The 21,764-nt window shown below is 41.1% G+C and overlaps 1 protein-coding gene across 1 annotated transcript in view; it reads right to left on the reverse strand.

Moving 5' to 3' along the window:
* Window positions 1-21,764, reverse strand: part of MANEA (mannosidase endo-alpha) — a 300,577-nt gene that overhangs the window by 121,579 nt on the left and 157,234 nt on the right. Inside the window, exon 3 of the mRNA XM_078648240.1 lies at window positions 15,587-15,696. Within this exon, the coding sequence (XP_078504366.1) occupies window positions 15,587-15,696 (110 nt within the window). The remainder of the gene's footprint in view (window positions 1-15,586; window positions 15,697-21,764) is intronic.

Consider the following 21,764-nt stretch of genomic DNA (forward strand, 5'->3'; position numbering starts at 1 on the left):
TCACTAGCAACTTCCCTTCCTGTTGTGTGGGTGAAAAAGGCATCCAAAAAGGGCAGAATCAGAAAACCTCATCCCCCCAGGAATTGAAAATATCAGCAGTCATATTTCATCCTGTCCTGCACCTTTATTGTTGCATCATTCGCATTTGTCTTTGGCCCTCTTCAGATACAGTAAACAAGAACAAGGGAGAAAAGAGGTAAGGTGCACTGTGGACTCAGACTCCTTTAAAAATCGAGAAAAAAAGAAAGTCCACCCTTCATTCATGAAAATAGCTGTACTTCCAGTGATTGTTTTAGTATGTTAAAGAAAATGACTTTTCTTAAAATAACCATCACCCACCAAAAGATCCCTTGTTGGCATGCTTCATCATCAGATTCTTCTAGCCCCACTGTGGGACGGGCCGTGCTGCGACCGACGGAGACGTGGGAGCACTTTTGTGAAGTAATACTATGTTATTTGTGAGAGTGGAAGGGTCAGAAAAACTTGAGTTAAAAAATATCTGGCTACGTGGAAACTATACTTTAATAATTCCTGTGGCTGATATTTTTAAAAAGGGGGGGGGGGAGAAATGTACACTATAATGAGCGAATGATCCCAGTCACCACTCTTTTGTTAACCTACAAAGTCTACCTGAATAATATCAAGGTGCAATGTGTATTTAAACATGCATGAATACAATACCTAATTGGTTTATTTCTTCAAAACAATACGTCTGGTGCCTAACTAAGACCCCATGAGCTTAGCACTGGAGGGGAGGGGCGCTTGTAGTCAAACAATAATTAAAGCTGCTCTCTCACACCTCACCCTCGGATACCTTAAAACAAACCAAACGATGTGGTCTTTCATATGGGGCAGGAGGTCGCTTCAGGTTGTCTGATTCTTGCTGATGAGAAGCCCGGAGGAGGGGGCCTCAGGGTACCCGATATTAAGTGATATTTCGAGGCAGCTCAGATTTGCCCAGATAAGAACAAGCCTTGGTGCAAGATGTAGCAGGAATGTAGTCTCGCCCCCGCTAGTGCGAGACTTGACCTCTGCCGTGAGGTAGTCACGAAGGTAACCCCATATTATTGGTTGATGGCCCAAGGACAAAAGGACATACCAACAACCTTCAACCCCAACCCCAGTAACGGGGAACTTGGATTTTCCTCCAAGGATAATGGATAAATATTACCAGACGTGGGGAGCCGGGGAACTACTATTCGTAGGACAGTTGTACACAGAGGGGTCCTCTTAGACTTGTGATCAGGGTTAATGTCTTGCTGGACCCTGAAGAGTTATACTGAGTTACACAAATTTTACACTGGGCAAGACAACTTGATATCTGTGCACTGGGTGAAATGAATTAAATGAATGAATGAAATGAAAAGGGCTTTTGTAAAGCGCAACTGCTGCCCCAAGGCGTCCAGGCGCTGAGTGCATGTGACACCACAATAATTGAGGACATGTTTACGGAGGGAGAAAACATCATAGTGTTATCTAGGTTATATAGAGCTCTGGAGAGCCCAAACCAACACTACAGCCTTCATACATGCAAACGTGAGCTGGATACCTCGGCTTGGAGACCAAGATCCTCATATACATCTGTTATTTCAGCACCAAGATGCCCCATTGCTGGGGCGAACGTGCGCTTTACAAATACACCTGTTATGTTATGGACACAGGCTGCACTCTATGTACTTGGTCTGCAACACAGGGTGAATGCCTTTAAAATAATGGTCTGCCTTTATAAGACTCCTGTCAGACTGAAGGTCATGGTGACTGCTCCCGACACGTGCTGGACGGGCTGTGGGGCAAGGGAGACATAACAGCACAAGTGGTGGGAGTGTCCGTCCACACAACAGTTCTGGGCTCAGGTAATGGGGGTTGTAAGAGATATCTCCACATGCACTCAGGGCTGGCCCTGCTGCGATGAAGGGATGTCCCCCTCTCCCGCCAAAGGGCCAGGCATCACTGCTATTGTTGGCCCGCCTGTTGGTGAGACAGCACTGGAGAACTCCAACTCCATTGACTTTAGGCATGTGCTAGACCAAAGTTTGAAATATTCACACAATGGAAAGTTTAATTGCCGTGGTACGAGAATGCGTGTCGAAATACAAAAGGACTTGAAACCCATTTCACACATATATCAAGTGCATCCAAGGAATCCCCTGCCCACCGGAAGTGACATGTTTAGTGGGAGATCGGGCCACGGTAGTAACCGACATAGGAAGTAGATACGGGAGACCAGGTGGGGAGGAAGCTATGGACTGGGTTGCTGAATGAGGACTATTTGTATATTGCTAATAGGATGTTGTTCTCTGCTGCTGCCAGCTAAACTGAGAGTTCAGCTTATGTTTATTATGCGGACTGCATGATCAGGGCTTGGCATGGGCAGTGTGTGCAGCTGCCCAGGGCCTCGAGCTCAGATTAAAAACAGGGGGCCTGCTTCATTCTGAAAGGCAACCTTTCACAGTTAGCCCACCTGCTCCTCCAGGGGCCCTCCCCACACAATCACAATACACATGCAAGATGTCTCGACCTTGCTGGTCTGGGCGTGGTGAGATTCCTGGGGGTGCAGGGGGGCGGGGAAGGACAAACAGAGTGAGGACTGCAATTATGTTGGCTCACAGTGTCATGGGCGTGGCATCACCTCTGTTAAGTACAGGCCATTCCCTTTCTGCATTTTGTTTCTAGGCAACAGAATGCCCCTTTGTGTCCAGGAACAGCCGGACATAGGTAAGGAGAAGTGGGTGAGGGGAAGATGGAGAAGCCAGATGACTGGCTTTTTAAAACTTTTGCATCACCCATTTTTTAAATGAGAATATGCATTTAAAATGCATGTACGACTGCCGTGGTAGAGCAGTGTTTTGTTTAATGCCTTGTTACTGCTTCGAAGGCGCGGGGGAGGCTTTCTCTGGGCCTCTAAGCACTAGAGCAGCAAGCTGCAAGGTCCAGATGTGGGGGCCCCCTTCCCTTGGCTTTGTGGCCATTACTCCCTATTTCCATTATTTGTACCCCTGTGAAATGTATCCAAAAAAAGAAACACTTGCTGGAAAGGTAGTCTCTTTCTAACATTTTTCACTTCTAAAGTGCAGCCTCGGGACGGAGAGAAATAAAAGGTTAAAAACGTGAAAGGTAACTAAAGCAAGAAAGAGTGTGTCGAAAAGGGGCCAGATTGATTTTATTCACATTCAAACCACGTTAGTGCCACTTTACAGAGTTTGACAGTGAAGCTCTACTTTTGTTTTCTTGTATTTCTCTGAACATGATAGTTTTTTTCCGAGTGGGGAAGCACACCATTCCTGGAGGTACTGTGCAATACCTGCTTGATGGACGGATAGGAAAACAAAATGCATACCACTGCTCTGTATTCACGAATGTGGCCTTTATATACCATACTGCTTACATTTTGTAAGGATCTAAGCAATGGATATTGAAAAGGGTCCCTTCCGGCCCTGTAGTCATGTCCTTACCTTTTCATGGAAAAACACCAACGGATTCTGAACAGTGAGTGTAAACGGGACGCCCTTTGAACTTGTAATTTGCCCTTTACAGCCAGCAAGTAAGCCAGCCTTTGCAATACCACTACCACCAAGGAACCAGGACCAGAACCGGGAGTGTAGCGAGTGAGAGGACTACACTCCCCTGGGTCCTTTGCAGCAAACCGCACACCCACGGACGTGCGCGGGTGTGCCCGGGCAAAGTCAGGGTCAAGGGCGGGCCCGTTTGAGCCTGTTCCCGACAGGACGTGGCAGGGCAGGGCCATCCCCCTTACAACTCGCAGAGAGGCTTTTAAGCAACGGTAAGATCCTCTACGTTACAATAGTTATAGAGTGACACTTAATTGCTAATATGGGATAAAGGAAGAGATTGCAAGAAAGGGGGAAGAAGTCTACAAAGACCATAAAGATTATAAAGAATGCACCAATAATGAAATAGCTAACAAATGCAGTAGGCCTTATAAATTATGAAATTATCCATGTGGAAGAGCAACTAGCAGCTACAAAGACAGCCCTCGATGCGGCACTAAAGGAAACAATATTTGAAGGTGAAATGGAACCCCTAGCATCAGAAAATATCGTGAGAGATAGGGACATGGGGCTAGATATAGGTGCAGAAAGCACACATCAAAGACTGGAAAATTTTAAATCTTCTAATCCCTGTGTCCTAAACTCATCTCTTGAAATTTCTGAACTAACAGATGATAACGCCCTAATATCTCCACCAGCAAAAAAGATGAAACAACCAGGCCGACCTGTAGGGAGCTCTATGGAAAAGTCTATATCTAAGGTCAAATTAACTACTAAGCACAAAAAGGGAGGGTGTATTCCTGCACAGAGCAGAAAGGAACATGATTTTACAAATCAGAAACCTCCGGACCTTGAAATTCTTTGTAAAAAACGACTTGGCGAAATGGACTGCCTAGAGAGACTACTAACGCAGGAGATAAAGCAGATCCAGAAGGATGTGGCACTTTAACGGACATGGTTACCGAAATACTAACTTTTAATTTAACAGATAAAACACCTAACACTTTTAAGACAGGTCACAATCTAATGGGAACTGTAAAAGAAACACCAATCATCTCAAATAAACAAACTCTACGTTACATAGAGAGACTGAGTCGACCACTACAGCTACATCAAAGGTCACTAATTTACCAACAAAAGATAAAAGCAGCCATAATATATTTAAAGCAGATACTCTCCATGAAACAACAGAATCTAAAAATCCATCAATTCATATGGAGAATAGCACTCCATATCCTGCTAATAACTACAAGGGGACATTAAATCTCCCGCCTGAAGTGACACCTTATGTTATAGTTTTAAATAATGTGCCCAAACTATTGAGAAACCAGAAGGAAACATACGACATCATGAAGAGACAAGTGGTTCATTGGTTTTCTATAAATACCGATGTTGGGGCACATACTCTATACCAGGATATAATGATGTTAAGGAGAACTGATTGGCTGGGTACATCTAGGAAATCATGTTGGGGAGATTGCATAGTGGTGAACTTTCTTAGTAAAAAACTAGTCGGTGAGATATTTAAAAATCTTTTGCATCGTGAAAATGGATAATGTCTGGATGTTACAAATTTCATAATGGCCGTGCCCTTGGGTTTTTTCTATAGACCAAATTATAATAGCATTATGGCAAATGTTAGATTTAATTCACCTCAGTTTATGCCATTGTACAACAGATATGCGCCACTGCGGAAATGTAATGAAATTGATTAACATACAATTGCAGACCAACGAGATGGAATTAAGGAGCCATAACTTGTTTATGGTCAGTTAGATGGTGGTAATATAGATTATATTGGGGATTTTGGTCCAAGGGAGCTTTCCCCCAATACTATGGGAAATGTTAATTTCCCTAAATTAAATACCCATAAGAAAAATCTAAAAGAAATATCGTATATAGAGATCTTAGACCGCCTGTAAATAACTATAGAAATAGTATTTCCATTAGTATATTACCGAAAGAAGAATCTAGATCACACCACATAGAGCTCTTGAAAATTATGAAGTGGAATATCGCAGGCAATAAAAATAAGATGCATGATATCCATTGGCTACAAACGCTGGATGATTTTGGAGTGGTACTACTACAAGAAACCTGGTGAATTGAACCTTTTTGTATAAATAGCTACCAGACAATCTGCATCAACACCACTCCTTCTAGAATGGGAAGGGCAAAGGGTGGCCTTGCTACATTAATTACAGTCACTACGTCCTTGATTTTAAAGAAAACCTTTATTACCTCACAATATTACCAGTTTGTATACCTTTATTCAAACAGAAATCAGGAAATTGTTGTAATAAACTTCTTTAATAATCTATTTGATAACACAAAGGCTAAGGTAATTAACCTAATAGAAAAGGATTGGCCCTCTTTTTGAAGGGGGTGGTAGGTGATTACGTTTTAGTTTGGGCGGGAGATTTTAATTGTGTCAAATGTGATTATGAGGTAGGCGAACCCTGGGGATACAGAGATTATGGTGACAAGATTCCACATTTTTAGTATGATTTGTATGGGGAAGACATCAACAAGGTGGTACATAAATACGATCTAACTGTTTTAGAACCAAATATACTAGAAGGGGAATTAAATATGCCCAATTTTGTAGGAGCAAGCTCATCATCAAATATAGATCATATTTTAATAACAGCGAATGGTAGAAATCCGGTTGAAAAAGTTCTGATAAATATTAGTTTGTTTAGTGATCATTACTCTTTAAGTGTGACATTGAAAATAAACTTGTCAAAAAAATTACGAGGAAAGACAGCGGATGCAGATATTGATACCCAAGGTAACAATGGTGTCTCCATAAAATGGGCGGGTGTTAATCCAGTTACATTCATGGAAAACATTAAAGAAAAAACGCAAAAAGACTTAGAAACATGCTAGGATAACTCTTCTACGGAAATAGCTACCATAATCGCCTTCTCTAATGTTACTAATGAATTTGCAGGTAATTTAATAACTAAAAGGAGGAAAAAATTCTGTGATCCTAACCCTAGATGGTTTAGCCATGAGTGTACGAGGCTGAATGGGGAATTGAAATTGGCCCTTCAACAAAAACCTAGAGATCCTCATAGGATAAGCACTGCAAGGAAAGACTATAGAAAAACCTTGGGAAAAAGGGAGATCCATGAGGCGACTTGGGAGAAATTAAACCAGGCTGCTGAGTTGAAAGACTCTGCCCTCTTCTGGAAGATAATTAATCAACCGTATTTTAAAGATTACAATGAAGTAAAGATCGATACCGTAGTTCCACCGGAAGATTGGGTGTTACATTTTGAGAATATTTTTAACCCCGAATGTATAAAAACAATAGACCGTAATAGAGAAAAGTTTATAATAGTAAAACCAGTAAACCCAATAACAATAGGCGAAATCAAATTAGCCATAGAAAAAAGTGCAAATGGAAAAGCCGCAGGACCTAAAGGGGTGCCTATAGATGTTTTTAAGTGTAATATGGATTTCTGGATACCTATTTTATTGAATGTTTTTAATGCTGCTCTGGGAGGTGCACTTCCCTCCACCTGGGTTTTAAAGTATTTTCGTACCCATTTTTAACAAGGGGGACAGAGGAAAGGCAAATTGCTACCGCCCAATATATCTTCTTGATTCGTCATTGAAGTTGATGGGTCGAATCATGTTGGAAAGGCTAGAAGACTGGGCCAGCGAGAACAAAATTTTGACAGAAGCCCAGTATGGATTCAGAAGAGGCATTGGGAAAGTAGAGCAATGTTTAAATTTGGAATTATTAATAGGGAAGTATACATTAGCCAAGGAGGGGGCACTTCACCTATGTTTTTGTAGACCTCACTCGTGCCTTCGATTTAGTTAATCATCAAAAACCTTGGCAAATACTGAAGGAGCTAGGGGCTCCTATTGATGTAATGTCATTCCTTTCACAAATGTATGCCTTTTTTTTTAGTTCAAAGTATTTTATTGAAAAAAGGTATAATACAATACAGTAACGATGCGGGCACTTATTAACTACCAGGGTACGATATGGCAAGATGGGGGAATGTACACCTGATTTTATGGTAAAGCGTGGTATTAGACAGGGAGGCGTTTTATCTCCGCTTTTATTTTCATTATATATAAATAATGTGGACTTGTTTCTACAAACATTTGTTGCAGATGCCCCGAAAGTAGGAAAATGCCCCACACCAGTTTTATTATATGCAGATGATGCTGTCCTAATGTCAAGGACTGCAAATGGCCTACAATATTTAATAGAAAATGTTACCTTATACATGTCAGATATTGATTTACAGTTAAATTTAAAGAAAACGTTTGTAATGACCTTTGGGGGCAAGAGGCCAATGTCCAAACAACATCATGTGGCTGGGGATCTTATTAATAGAGTATCTACTTTTTTCTTGTTTAGGGATGCTATTCAGTAGAAACGGTACCTGGAATAAGCATATTGACTCTTGTAAGATGAGATTTTTAAGAACTACTGAGGGCATTTTTAGATTTGCATCAAAATTGGGAAATAAACCCATACGGGAAATGTTATCATTATATAGGAGCAAGTGCGTCTCAGGGGTTTGTTATGGTGCAGCGATATGGGGGAGAGCAAATACGGATGCACTACAAATTAAGGAAAATATGTTTTTAAAAAGACTGTTGGCTGTCCTTAGTGCTACTCTAAATATCATTGTACATAAGGAATTATTTGTACCATATCTAAGTGATACAATAAACATAATAGGTCTTACACTGTGGCAAGGGCTATGGGCAAAGGAAAAAACAAGTTTACAAAAGATCTAATAAAGGATTGCCTAGCCTTTGACCAGTTTAAAAAATACCATGGCTGGAGTACATTTTTAAACTTTTAACCTCATCGCTGCTTGCGATATTGGACAGCAATATAAACGGGTGTGGTCATGACGAGCTCAGCTCGTCATAAGCACACGAGCACTGTGTGCTGCATGACGAGCTGAGCTCGTCATGAGCATGGAAGGGGTTAATGAAATGCGAAGTAAACACTGAAAAAAACCAATCCTATTATCATACAGGATTATAGTAAAAGTGATCCGAAATTAAGATACTTAACCGCAATGGAGCAGGAACGGGAAAGGGTTGCCAGTCAAAAACAGAGTATAGCTAGTTATTGTGAATGCCCGCTTTTGAGGGGCACTCAGTTATACTTGACATTGGTAGGGAATACACAGCATAGATTCAACCTGACGAGGCTAAGGATTGGCACCTTACATTATTTAATTGCCTTTCCAAAAACTGAAAAATGGTGCAACACATTACCACCTTGCCCACGTGACGGTAAAACTTTACAATCAACTTTGCATTTCATACTTTTTCGTCCTTTTTATATGGGTATCCCGAAATCAGTTTTAACACCTCTTTTTTTTAAGAAATAGACTTTTTAATCATAAAAATGCTTTTAATTTGTGGTTTGGATAACGTGAAAATTGTAAGATCTGTCATTCGTTTTGTACAACTCTCTATTAGGAAGAGAAAAGAATATGCACATCTGGATTACTGTTATACAAAAGACAAGACTAACAATTGTAATTATAATTTCTTCATATACGTTTCCATATATTTCTATGCACTTATAAGCACTAGCACTTTATTGTATATATAGCGGCAATTTGTATTTCCATTTTATGATATAATACTTTATTAATTCTATACTGATTTAATCCCCATGAAAAGCCAAATGTGTAAATCTGATTTTAACTTTGATTATGGATCATGATGTAATATGTGAATGTTTTTGTTTTTACTAATGTACTAGTATGCTTTTATGGTGTCTGTTTTATTTACACCGAATAAAGCTATTTTGAATTGAATTGAGTGTAAAAGCGTTGAGGTTAGCATGTTGTTCCCGCTTACATTTCACATGCTTTACTTAATCTTGCAGCATATTGCTCTTGTCTAGTGCGTAATTTGAATTGCGTTGCATTGAGGTGTTTATAGTGGGCGCAATTGTGTTGTAGGTGAAGGCAGTGCGAGTTTCCCTCAGTAGGATAGTATGGTGGTCAGTGGGGGAGAGGATGTGGCACTATGGTCAGAGCTGCCAAATTTGGAACTGTGGAACCAGGTTCCGCCTTCATGACCAGTCAACCAGACCACTCTCCTGAGAGAGCACATTTCCATGCTAGGCCTTAGAAGGCCCCGAAAGACCTTAGAAGAATGGTGTCGGAGCACCAGCAGATGATACATAGTGGTGGCAAGTGTGGGTTAACCTTGAAGGCCTGTCCACTACAACCCTTATTGAAGCTCACCTCCAGTCTTGTGGGCAGGCCTACGAAGCAGCACACCTTAGAGCAACAGTGACTCTGCCACTGAGGTCACAGGACCCTTGAGCAGGGAGGCTCTTGGGCGGTACGTGAGATCACACTGAGAGCTTACTTTGGGTGGGGGCGTCATGTTTGCGAGTATATTAGGATTTTAAAAGCACTTGCTGCCTCCTTCCTGGCCTCCAGCAATAACAATAAAAACAATAAAAATGTCATGATATCTCCGGTGATTAATGTTTATTCCTAGAGAGAGATAGAGTTTCGTCAGGTGGAAGTTTTGACTTGTGAAACGGTAGCGCAGAGGGTTAATGTGCCTGCTGCAAAGGACAAGAACCGTGCAGATCACTAAGTCAGCATGATGTAAATAGGCCAGTGGGTTACTGCTTTCGTCAGAGATCCTTTTGTTACTTGCAGTTTATAAGTCAAAATCCTAACGCAGAACAATGAGCTATTAACTGCCATCTAAGAGCTGCATGCAAACACACAAGGTATAAATTATAGCATTATGTTTTTTTCCCCAGTCTTTGATTATCCTAATAATGCAAAAAGAGTTCATTTGGACAGAAATCGATTCTAGTTATTAAAGAGAATCCCCAACCATGGTATTATGTTCTAAATTCAGAGTTTGTGTTTCTCCAGATAAATTGCTATTAAACTATACTGCCTACTAGTAGGATTGTCATGTGACACCTACACCTTGTAGTCCTTTGTCTTATATAACATTACCTTTTATGATTTACACATGTATGATGGATTGTCTCTGTGTGATGTGTGTGATATAAAGTTCTGACACCCTACACTGATGTCAGTGGCGCTGTAAATCAAATGGAACGCATCTGAGCAAGAATGTGGTTATGGAGACTTGAGGGGCACTGTTAAAGGGTGGAATCCGTGGCAGAGCGAGTCATGGGGGGGGGGGGCAACACACTTTGTCACACAGGGCTCCACTATCGCTTAAGCCAACCACTTCTACTTCCTACAGTTCTAACACCAAATCAAAAACGTTGATTTGAAAACCCGTCAATCTGAAGCATACCTTCAAGTCAATGTATGATTTAGCAGTGGTCTCCGTTGTTTTATTTATTTTTTTATTTATGTACAATCTCTATTTGTTTGCAATGGTGTTTTGTAATTTTGTATTATATGTGTTGTGTTTTTACACTTAACATAATTCTGGCGAGTAAAGAGCCCACACACAAAAAAGATTGTCCTACGACTTTGGGATACTGGTGAGAGGATTTACGTTCAAACAAATTGCTAAGTATTAATGTCATCCTAAGGTAGCACAATAATGGCACAAAGACAAGGGAGCCTTTTGAAATTTGCGATTATATCCATGAAGTGAGGGGTTTTCTCTTGTGTAATTTTATATTTTGAATGATCGCGCCCCTCATTACCTCAACAGGATCTCCCCCTTTTATGAGACAGAACTGGAATGTTTATCATGCATTCATCTGGAAACAATCAGTTAACATGAATACAAAATATCCATCTTTGTGAGACCTGCACCTAGCTTTTCCATCCAATGTGACAAATTTAATCCATTTAATACAGTTTTAAAATTTGTGGACTTATTTCATTTGTAATTTATATTTTTGGCCATGTTACCGATATCCACATTAGATCTCTTCAGTGATGACAAATAGGTGGAAGCTGTTTTGGCAGTTTTCAGTTCTGTCCAACAAAAGCGGAAGCAGTCACTTTCTGTGATGTCACTTCTTGTGATGTTACCAAGGATGGCTCCTCCACTAGGGCGGAGGAGCGTCGCCCCACTGATTTCTCGCAGTGCGAGAAGCAGAAACATAAAATGCTAAAATTACAATTTTATGTTTCTGCTTCTCGCACTGCGAGAAAGCAGAAGTGTTTGGTTGGGGAGGGGTTCTGCTCTGCGGCAAAGGAGGAGTGGCTTGTCCACTGCTAAGGGCTCTGACTGTTTGGTCGGCCCTCTGGGACCAACCAAACCAGTCATGCGCACTTTGGCCTTTCTCGTCTGCCTGCCATTTCAGCGTTGTGATTGGCTTAGAGAAGGGGAGCGAGGCTGCAGGAGAGCAGGTCAGGAGCAGAGACGGCGTGGGACCCGGGAACGTAAGTTTATTTTTATAATAACCCCCCACCGCATACCCTCCCGCAAGAACCCTGCGAGACCCCCCACCCGCGAGTCATGCCGCCGCGACTGGATGTTACATGCAAATTAGAGGGGCCTCACATCTTCCCTTTCGCCTGGGGCCCCAGAAGTTCTAGGACAGGCCATGTGCATGATAATACTCATCTGCTCTAGAAACCCCTATACCCGAGACCAAAAAATGTTAAATAAAGTTGACAAAAAAAGAAAACTGTGCTTCTACTGCTGCGTCCTTAATCTGCAGCTGATTTAAACAGCCAGGGTTTCCCTGCATTTGCCACTTTTGATGAGAACAAGTGGATGTGCAGAACGAGGCTCGGGAAGACGTCATGACATTTTCACAGCTCATAGAACAAACATGGCCAAGCTGAACTCCCTGGGGAGTGATGTGTACCACCTTCCTCCCCCCAGTGTCACACATCATTCGACAGTGAGGAAATGTCGGTCTTTGGCTACCTCAACGTGCCATGGCTTTGTAGCCGGGCACGAGTACACAAGCGCAAATCGTGACATGTGAACGCATGTTTCCGGACAGGATTGTGGGTGTCTGTGCAAGAGGAAAATGTGTGTTCATAGGAGACTGTGCATGTGTATCTCTGTCTACAAGGTGAGTGTGCGATGTCTCTGTCCACTGCGAGTGTGTGCTCCAGGGAAGGAATATGCATCTTCATAAGGGGAAGTTCACAGCAGTGCAGGAGGGAGTATTTCTGCATCTTCGCATGCATCAGCAGGATGGAATTCGTTTGACTGTACCGTGGTGTGTGCATCTGTATAGTGTGGTTGTGTGTCTGTGCAGTGGGTAATCTATAAGCAAAGACAAAATGGAAATAACCCATTAGGCAAGAATCAGGAAAAAGGCATAGAGAAATACCAGGTTTGAGCTAGTAATTCATCAGCATCAACAACATTTTGGCATATTGTCTGAGCAACAACTGGTGAAGGAGGAAATGTGTGTCAGCGACATCAGGGTAAACAGAATAGGCCAAGAAGCAGATTCGAAGTCACAGGAGTCTGATGAATGCCATCCAACAGGTAAATTGGCAAACTGTAGATCAATGTATTTTAATCTCTCAGAATGCATGCAAAAGCAACTGACACTCCTCCTCTAATGTTCGACCTGACATGGTGACAGGCACAGGTTAAAAAATAAATCTGATGACTGCTTCTACTAGGTAGCCAATGCCTAAAGGAAAAATAAATGTGTGGACATCTGAGTTGTTTCCATTTCAAATTTTCATAAACTCAAGAGAACTCATGGCCTAGAATGATTATCATGTAGCTCTAATATTTAATGTATCCCACTGTGAAAAAAGAACATAAAAATTCAAAACACACATTGCTTTGCAAGTTGTTTCCCGCCCCGGAAAAAAAAGAATCTGTATCCCTGCCACTGTGCTGCAATACTGGGAACCACCCAGCCTGCCATTACAGGCAATGAGATAACAGAAACATTTGAATTCGTTATGGATATGTGTTTTTGAATAGGAACTAACATAAATTTCAAGCACTACATGACCAGCATTTGGAAACAGAAGCTGCATATAACTTTAAAATATCGCTGTAGCACTTCTGTTGTGGTATTTGAGCAATGTCCCTTGCAGGGTCAAATCCTTGAATATTGCATGCCATCCTGATATCAGCATACATTCCTTACTATTTGTGCAATACTCAAATATACAAAATTACCCCGGGTGAAAGGCAGCATTTCTCCAATTGCACAGAAAAGCTGATCTTTTTTCTTCTATATTTACTGCTGCATGAATGGATATACAAATGGGGATCAGGATGTTCAAAATACAGCGCCTTCAGTTGGTTATTTATTGCCGTTTCACTGCTTTTTAGTTGACTAAGGATAATATCACTTCTAAGTACTAAAATCAAACTTTATTTTGGCATTTTGAAAAGCACTGATACTGTTCAGTTTTTTAAAAACAGAATACAAAATCCATTAATGTTTATGCCAGTCCACATAAGCGCTATAGTGAGTGAATGGGACAAGCTGTTTTTTTATAGGGCATTTATATTTCTGTTATATTTTGTACACTACACAAGTAGATTATTTAAATAAAAAAAATAAAAAAAATCACATTCAGGAAGCCATACAGTTTTCATGTATGCCTCTAGAAACGCAAGGCTCCTGGATATCTCCTTAATTATATACTGTTCGAAAAGATTAACATTGTAATTAATACAACAAAAGTAATATAATATGTTAAACCACAAGAAAATGTTACTTCATTGCGCAATAGAGGCTAGACCATATTGGCATACTTTATGCACTGACTTGTCAATACTGCTCAATTGCATTTTTAGGTCGAGCCCGCGCTGCCTGGTAGATCTGTTGTATGTACTTTGTGAAATCTGGAGATCAGCCCTAGGACTGGTTTGCTTCTGCCTTTGCTTAGGGACTTTTGTTCTGTTCAACTGCCTCTATTTAGCGGTCTGGATAGAAAACGACCGGTAGAGGTCTGTAAAATACCAGATTTGCTTTCTACTTAGGGACTTTCTTTTAAAAACGATTCTAGCAACTGCCTTCATTTACCTTTCTTGATAGAAAACGACCAGTAGAGGTCAGTAAAATACCAGAATCACTTTAGCATTCCCTAGATTCCAGGCCATAGAAACTTGTATTGAACGAGCACCCCCAGACAATATATATATTTTTTTAAATCTTGTATTTGCAGTGATATGACCAGCAAAGGGGTAGTCTTACTCGTGCCAATGCGGTAGACGGACACACATCGAAGGGGATCTGGAGATTACTAAAGACGCTGTCCCATGATTGCACGATGTATCAGGATCGGGGTACTGGGATAGTATAAAGAATGATGCTGAAAAATACACAACGAATAAGCATTTTTGAATGAAAAAGAGGACTATTACATGTACTTTGGGAAATATAGAGAGTGATTATACTGACATCACCTAAAATTATCTATTCCCATCATTGGATTCTTAAAATCACAAGATTTAAATATCACCTGGACAATTTAGGAGAAAGTACGAATTCTCCGACTCAGCTCATATCCCGAAGCCTTGAAAAAGCCCTGTGGGCGAAACGCGCGTCGGCTGCTCTTGTATCAACAATTATCTGATTGGACAATAAAAAACATACAGATCTGATTGAAGAGTGTGACCTGATCCCTTCCTTTGATTGACAACTGCGGGAAACTGAACTACATTATTGGAAGGACTCATTAATATGCTGTTTTACCTGTGCGTGACAGACTAGTTGGATTATAGACATAGTGATTGGGTGTGCTCTGGTGCAGAGTTGAAATTGATAGACCAGTATTTCTTGAATCTTTGGGCGAAGCAACACTTTGGTGGGTAGGTGTTGGATACCGTAGTAAGCACCCGTACTGAGCATATGTAGAATTCAGGAAGTGTTCATCTTTATGCAAGTAATTAGATGTGTGGATTGATTTGGGCAAACCCACATTTCTGTGTTTCACAAACAACAGTAGATGATTCAGGACCCAAGCTAATGTGCTGCATAGTTAAATACATATAAGGACCAAAAGCGAGGCCAATTGCATTGCAAATGATTGTGACATGGAAGGCCGGATTGTGAGGTAATAACAAACCAGCACAAAATGTTACATTTTGCAAGAACATTTGCTCAAAAATGTATCAAAATGTAAACGTCCCAAAGCACTACCATGTGATTGACAAAACAGCTTGAAAAGTACCTTAAGTTTGTATCTGTGAGCTATGTCCAAAATGTTAGGAACAAAATCATCGGTGGGTTCCCCATTGTCGTCAGCCATCTTAGGAGGGTACCATGAAAGGGCCAGCACACCTATAGACACAAAAAAGTATACATTTTAATACAATCCATGGAGATTTTTAGGAATTGTTAAATAGAAATAGACACAATAAGCAGGGATGTTCTATAAAGAAAATCCAAGGACTTTGCCGAATGAATATGTTCAGGGAGCACAAAACAGGGGCACTCATAATGCAGAATGTTAGAAATAGGAGAAATTTTCTAGTATTATCTATTTTGATGTCGTAGATTATTAAACAACATGAACATGGAAAATGATCAGGTAGGAAGCCCGATCTGTTATCTGTGCATGCTACCAAAACTAATTTTAATAGAGACCAGCTACAGTACTTTGGGTAAGATTTGTTTTCTAATGTGTTATAGAAATCATTTATTTGAATAATCGCTTTCTAGTTGTAAACTGTGCACATTACAAATACTACCCAATACAGCAGAAATAAACAGAAGTTGTACACATTGCATATTTTTCAAACTTTCCACAGCAGTTATAGTTAGTTAAAATCACAGATCTCTGTTAGAAAAAGCGGAAACATGCAGAAAAATTGGCAGGTAAAAACACAAGGCCCTTCCAAACTTTCCATGTACGGGTTTACTCAAATCCCAAGATAGTTATAGGTAGTTGAAACCACTCAATGCTTCAATCCATTCAAAGTTAATGCAGTTTGGCAAAACACTGTTTATGAGGCAGTTTAATTTTTTCACCTGACCCTACCTCATTGTTACCTTTTCCTCTCTCCCATCACTTCAGGTTCTCAATTCAAATGGGGATTACGATTCGCGCTGAATATCTCCAGGTGTCTCACGTGATCATCTTCATCTCATAATGCCTTTATCAGCCCCACTAACTCAGGAAGCAATTTATAGTGCTTCTAAGGTCCCCCCTAATCGTCCCCTCATAGAAATGTCCCTCCAAAAACAAAAAGTTGTTGGCTGCGCTGGGGCTCATTCACTTTCATGAATACATCATGCAGTACAGGACAATTTACTTCACAAAGAAATGACTAGGAAAGAATAAAATAATACATGATGCCATATCAATATACATTAACTTCCATAAAATTATAAGACCATGGCATGGAAAGAGCGATTTATTAAACACAACTACTGTTTTTTTTCTGAAGTATACTTATCTTACAGCTGGTTTGTCATCGAGAGAATGCCTTCCCTTAACCCCTTCGACGCTGATGACGAGCTGAGCTCGTCATGAGGTACGCCTGTCGTACGCTGATGACGAGCTGAGCTCGTCATGTAACGCGGGTTTTTAAAAAACTCAGCGCACGCAGGAAAATGCGCCGCACGCATGAGGTTAATATGAATCAGTTCAATCAGAAGAAACTTCACGTCCATTTGAATGTTCCAAGCACATTCGAATTTCCTTCACCCTAAAACTTCCCTCTAAATCATTGTCCACTATCCTTTATCCCAATACCAATGCTCACCATTCCTATAGGTGTTTCTCACACTAGCTTTTGAAATCATGAAAATATTCTTTGCATTGCTCTTCTACCTCACTGCGTCGAAAATCTTGCAACTTGCTATCTAGAAGCTGCTACCTGTATTGTTGATAACTCTGCAACTCGTAAAACTGTGACGACACCTCCTATTTATACCTATACTTTGTTCAGTCAACTGTGCAATGGCGACTTAAAAAAAAAAAACACAGCGTCATGTGACTACCAACACATGAGCCTGTTGTGACCATCCCAACATCATGAAATCAAATCTTGCACATCACCATGTCCACAGGCAGAAAGGAGCAGAAAAGGCCCTACTCATATTAATGTGTTGTACTGTGGAAATAGAGTTCCCGGTCTTGTGTTCCTCTTTTATAAGCTAGAGCTAGAGCTAAAGCTCAGAGGAAGATTCCAGGGGAAACAGTGGACGTTGGCCGCTGCTCAGGTCGGTGGTGGTTGGAGGAAAAAAAGGGGCACCTCATTCACTCTGTGTCCTGTCTTTGCTGTGAAAGGTATATACCAGCTTTAACAGTAGCTAACACGACCCCAGGCTAGCCCAGGTGTAATAAATGAATTCTCATGAGGCAAGTGGTAAGAGTGAAGATTTAGTACAGTGATGCTCGCCTATGTCAGGCAGAGGCCGGCCGGCTCGGATCGCAAGGTGAACCGACACCGTTCCCTGGAAACCTCACCTGACGCTTCATTTGCCTGCACGGGCCTGAGTCAAACAATGCTGTTACAATTAAAGTATAACAAGCAGCAGAGGTACAGCTTGACAATGTAACAAGTCGCACAAGCTGCACCACATGCGGTCTAGCATAATACAATATATTTCATCACCTTCCCCCCTCAAAAATGAAAATAAAGTAGCATGGGAAAAATTTAGAAATAAAAATTACTAAAACAATACATTACATAACCATTGAATCCACTAGGTCTCCTAACAGCACGTGACCTAGTACTAACAGCACTGGAAGGAGAAGCAGCACCCTGAAAAATGTCAGTAGTGCTCCTAACATCAACCTTGTTACCAGATCTGTTCTCCCTAGTTTCCTTAACAGGTTGTATCCATTGTGTCCAATCAGAAATATGTTTAGATCTTTTTCTGCAGTTAATGATGCATGCTTGCTGTGGAGTGAGTTTCATTAAACTTAGTATGTTCCAACAACCTTTATTTTGTACCAAAACTGATCCTTTACCAACTCTGGAAATTCTTGCCGGGATGAAAAAAAAAACGACTCCGCTTTCTTTAACGTAGTAAAACTGGATCTCCAACAGTAAAATCAGGTTCAACACTGCTACTCTTATCAAAATTTCATTTCATAGTTGACTGTTTTTCCAATACTCTTGCTCTAACCTGTTCCTTCAAGGTGGAGTTATCTTCTGCTTCTTTAAGAAAACTTTCCTTTAGCCACATGGAGTACATAGCTGAATGATATTCACAACATCTCAAAAGTGAAAAAGGGGTCACACCAGTAGTGCCGTGAGGCGACGTGTTATACTCCCATACTTTATGTTTGAGTAATTGCTTGACTCCAACTCCAACTGTGAGAGCTGTTGGTACACCTTCCTTTATGACGTTATTTCCCCTTTCCACCAGGCCATTGGATGCTTTTAAATGCTTGACATCATGTTTGCTCAGAAATGTACATATTTAGCTAGAAAGGAAATATGAACCATTGTCGGTCACCAGAGATCTAGTGACCCCTCAAACACTTGCTCCAGAAATATGATATCTGCGTCTGCTGAGGGAGATTTAACAAAAGAGAAGTACAACCATTTAGAGTAGTAGTCAACTAACAAAATAGCATATCTCATTTAATCAGGAAGTGAAACAAACAGCCCTGAAAAAAACCACACCCAATTTGTCTCAAGGTGCTTCAGGGTAAGGCACATGGTTCATGGGCTTCTTGCTGACCTTCCAATGCTTGTATAAGAGAAAACATTTTGGCATTTACCATGTGTTTAACTGGACTATCCGGAGCAGGTCACCAATAATACTGCTTAATACGCATGCAGGTCTTAGTGAGACCTAAGTGCACGAGATGTGCTTTAGAAATAATGGACTCACCTAACTTGAAAGGAGGAATGTTTAAATCCTGCTACCTGAGCATAGGTCTTCAAATCACCTTGTAAGCATTTGATTTCAGGCCAACCCTGGATTATGTATCTGCTGACCTGCTTAAAGCTTATGTTATACATGTATTCATGCAGCTTAAAAACCAACCATGCAAGCCTTTGCTCTTTGTCACCTCCCCCTGACTTAAAACTGCTCATAGACCACTGAGAGTGGCGTTTACAGTGATGAGGGGAATGCAATCAGCCCTGAAAGCCGAAAGAGCAGGAGCATTTAAAATCAAATCCTTCACTTCACAAAAGTTGACTGCATTTCCTCACTCCAGATGAACTTCTGCCCCTTGCGTAAAAGAGATCTGATGGGTTCTCCAGCAACTGCATATTCTGACGCAAAATGAGCGTAATATTCTGCAAGACTTAAAAAGGAACTCACAGCATCACGATCAGTGGGTGCACTAGCAACTTTGATAGCTTTAATCAAGGAGAGCTTGGGTTTAAGTCTAGAGTCAGAGATAATATGATCCAGGAAGTCCAAAGACTTGGTGGCGAACTTGCATTTGCCTTTTCTGACTGTCATGCCTCGCTCTATGTGTGAGAATGGACAGGACGTTATCAAGAATGCCATTGTGTTGTTCTAATAATTCTGCAAAAAACTGAATATCATCCAGGTACACTTGTGCCCCTTTGAGATCAGCACTTTGAGACCACTACTTTTAATGTTTATTAAAAATCCAAAGCACTTGTGAAGTTGGATTTCTAATACATATTTAGGAAAAGTAACTTTTAAAGAGTTAGACTTCGCCTGAATCTCCAGTATCTTAATAGCAGTAGTTTGCCAGAAGCTTTCCCAGTCAATCTTCTTCTTAATGAGATGTGAACACAGCTCCAATTCAGCTCACGAAAGGCAACTAGAGAGGGATCAAGGTGAGGCCTGCTGAGTCACACTGAAGTGTAAAGGTGGAACTAGGGAGGAGAAGCCATTTGCAGCCAGTTTGGCCTCAATCAAGTGGAAGGGGTCCCAAAACCAGTTTAGTGAGGTTGAAATGGAGGCGACTACTCATTTCCCTAAACGGGAAACATCCATAACAACGCGGGCATTACCCCGCACTGCTATTACAACACTACTATTACAACGCAAGTCGTTACAACGACTTGCGCTGGGGGGCGCTGTAGGATAGGGAATAGTATTATTTTCTATCCAACACCTTCCCTACTGTCAAAATGGGCTGGAGTCCATACATCCATAACAACGCGGGCATTACCCCGCACTGCTATTACAACACTACTATTACAACGCAAGTTGTTACAACGACTTGCGCTGGAGGGCGCTGTAGGATAGGGAATAGTATTATTTTCTATCAAACACCTTCCCTACTGTCAAAATGGGCTGGAGTTGTAATAGAAAATTAAACTATTCCACTATCCAGCGCCCCCCAACGCAAGTCATTGTAACGACTTGTGTTGTAAAAACTGCGTTGTAATGGCATGCGGGGTAAAAGCCCGCGTTGTAATGCCGTACAACCCCCTAAACACACCCTGAGAGACAGACCAGCAGCCTCCAAGGGCAGAAATGGGGCTGACATATTGAATTTCCCTCGGAATAGTTACAATGGGATAGTTTGCAGTGAGGCGAACAGGAGGTGCTTAAAAAGTGAGAACTGTGTTCCTAGGACCTTTTTTCCTCATTTTTTCTCATTGTTCACGGAGTGTTCAGGACTCACATCACCGGCACCTCTTGCCAGCGCATAAGAACACATTTCGATCTGTTGGAGAACAGAAAACGTCTGGATCTGCTGTCTGTGACCTTTGTGGAGACCTGAAGGGCTGGATCTGCTACCACTACCCAAGTCACACAACTGTACACATCTCCATCAGAGAAGTACCCTAAGTCTCAGGAAGCCAACTTGTCACATGTGGGACACACTATGTATTGACTTAAAAGAAAACCATCATAATCTCATAAGGAGTCAAAATCAGTGACTAAACCCAGCAGTAGTTGGCTACAATACTTTTTTGGCTAGGCCAAAATTCATAAAGAGGACTGAGCAGAAAGACGCCATCCTCACCTAAAACAAAATCCCAGCCACAGGCCATTCAAGACTGTGTAGTTGAACCTCCTCATGAGAAGATAGATCAGGAAAAAACTGAGCCAGTACAATTTTACTCTCAAACTGGAAAGACTAGGACACTTTAGGAACAAAGGTCAAGGCCGACTTCAGAACCAGCAATCAGGAAAAAGTCTAAGAAAGTAAGGGCTAGTGTGATTGCCAACAACAACCACACTGACTGCAGGGGCTCCAAAGGGGTCTTCTGTGAAGAATCCAAAACCAAGAACATATGAACATTTGGGAAAAAGAACTATGCACAGTTGAAGACAAACAGCAACCACTTACAAGAGTCACAGAAGCAAAGGATCAGGGATAAAACCCCTTCTCTGAGAAGTTCGAGAAACCTTGGTAAAAGATAAAAGAAGCAAGGAATAACCATAGTCAACTCCCTAAATGAAACCATTCAGGAAGAGCAAAACTTTTCCAGTTTATCATCAGAAGT

Source organism: Lissotriton helveticus, chromosome 6 (assembly GCF_964261635.1).
Source record: "Lissotriton helveticus chromosome 6, aLisHel1.1, whole genome shotgun sequence".
Classification (NCBI taxonomy): domain Eukaryota; kingdom Metazoa; phylum Chordata; class Amphibia; order Caudata; family Salamandridae; genus Lissotriton; species Lissotriton helveticus.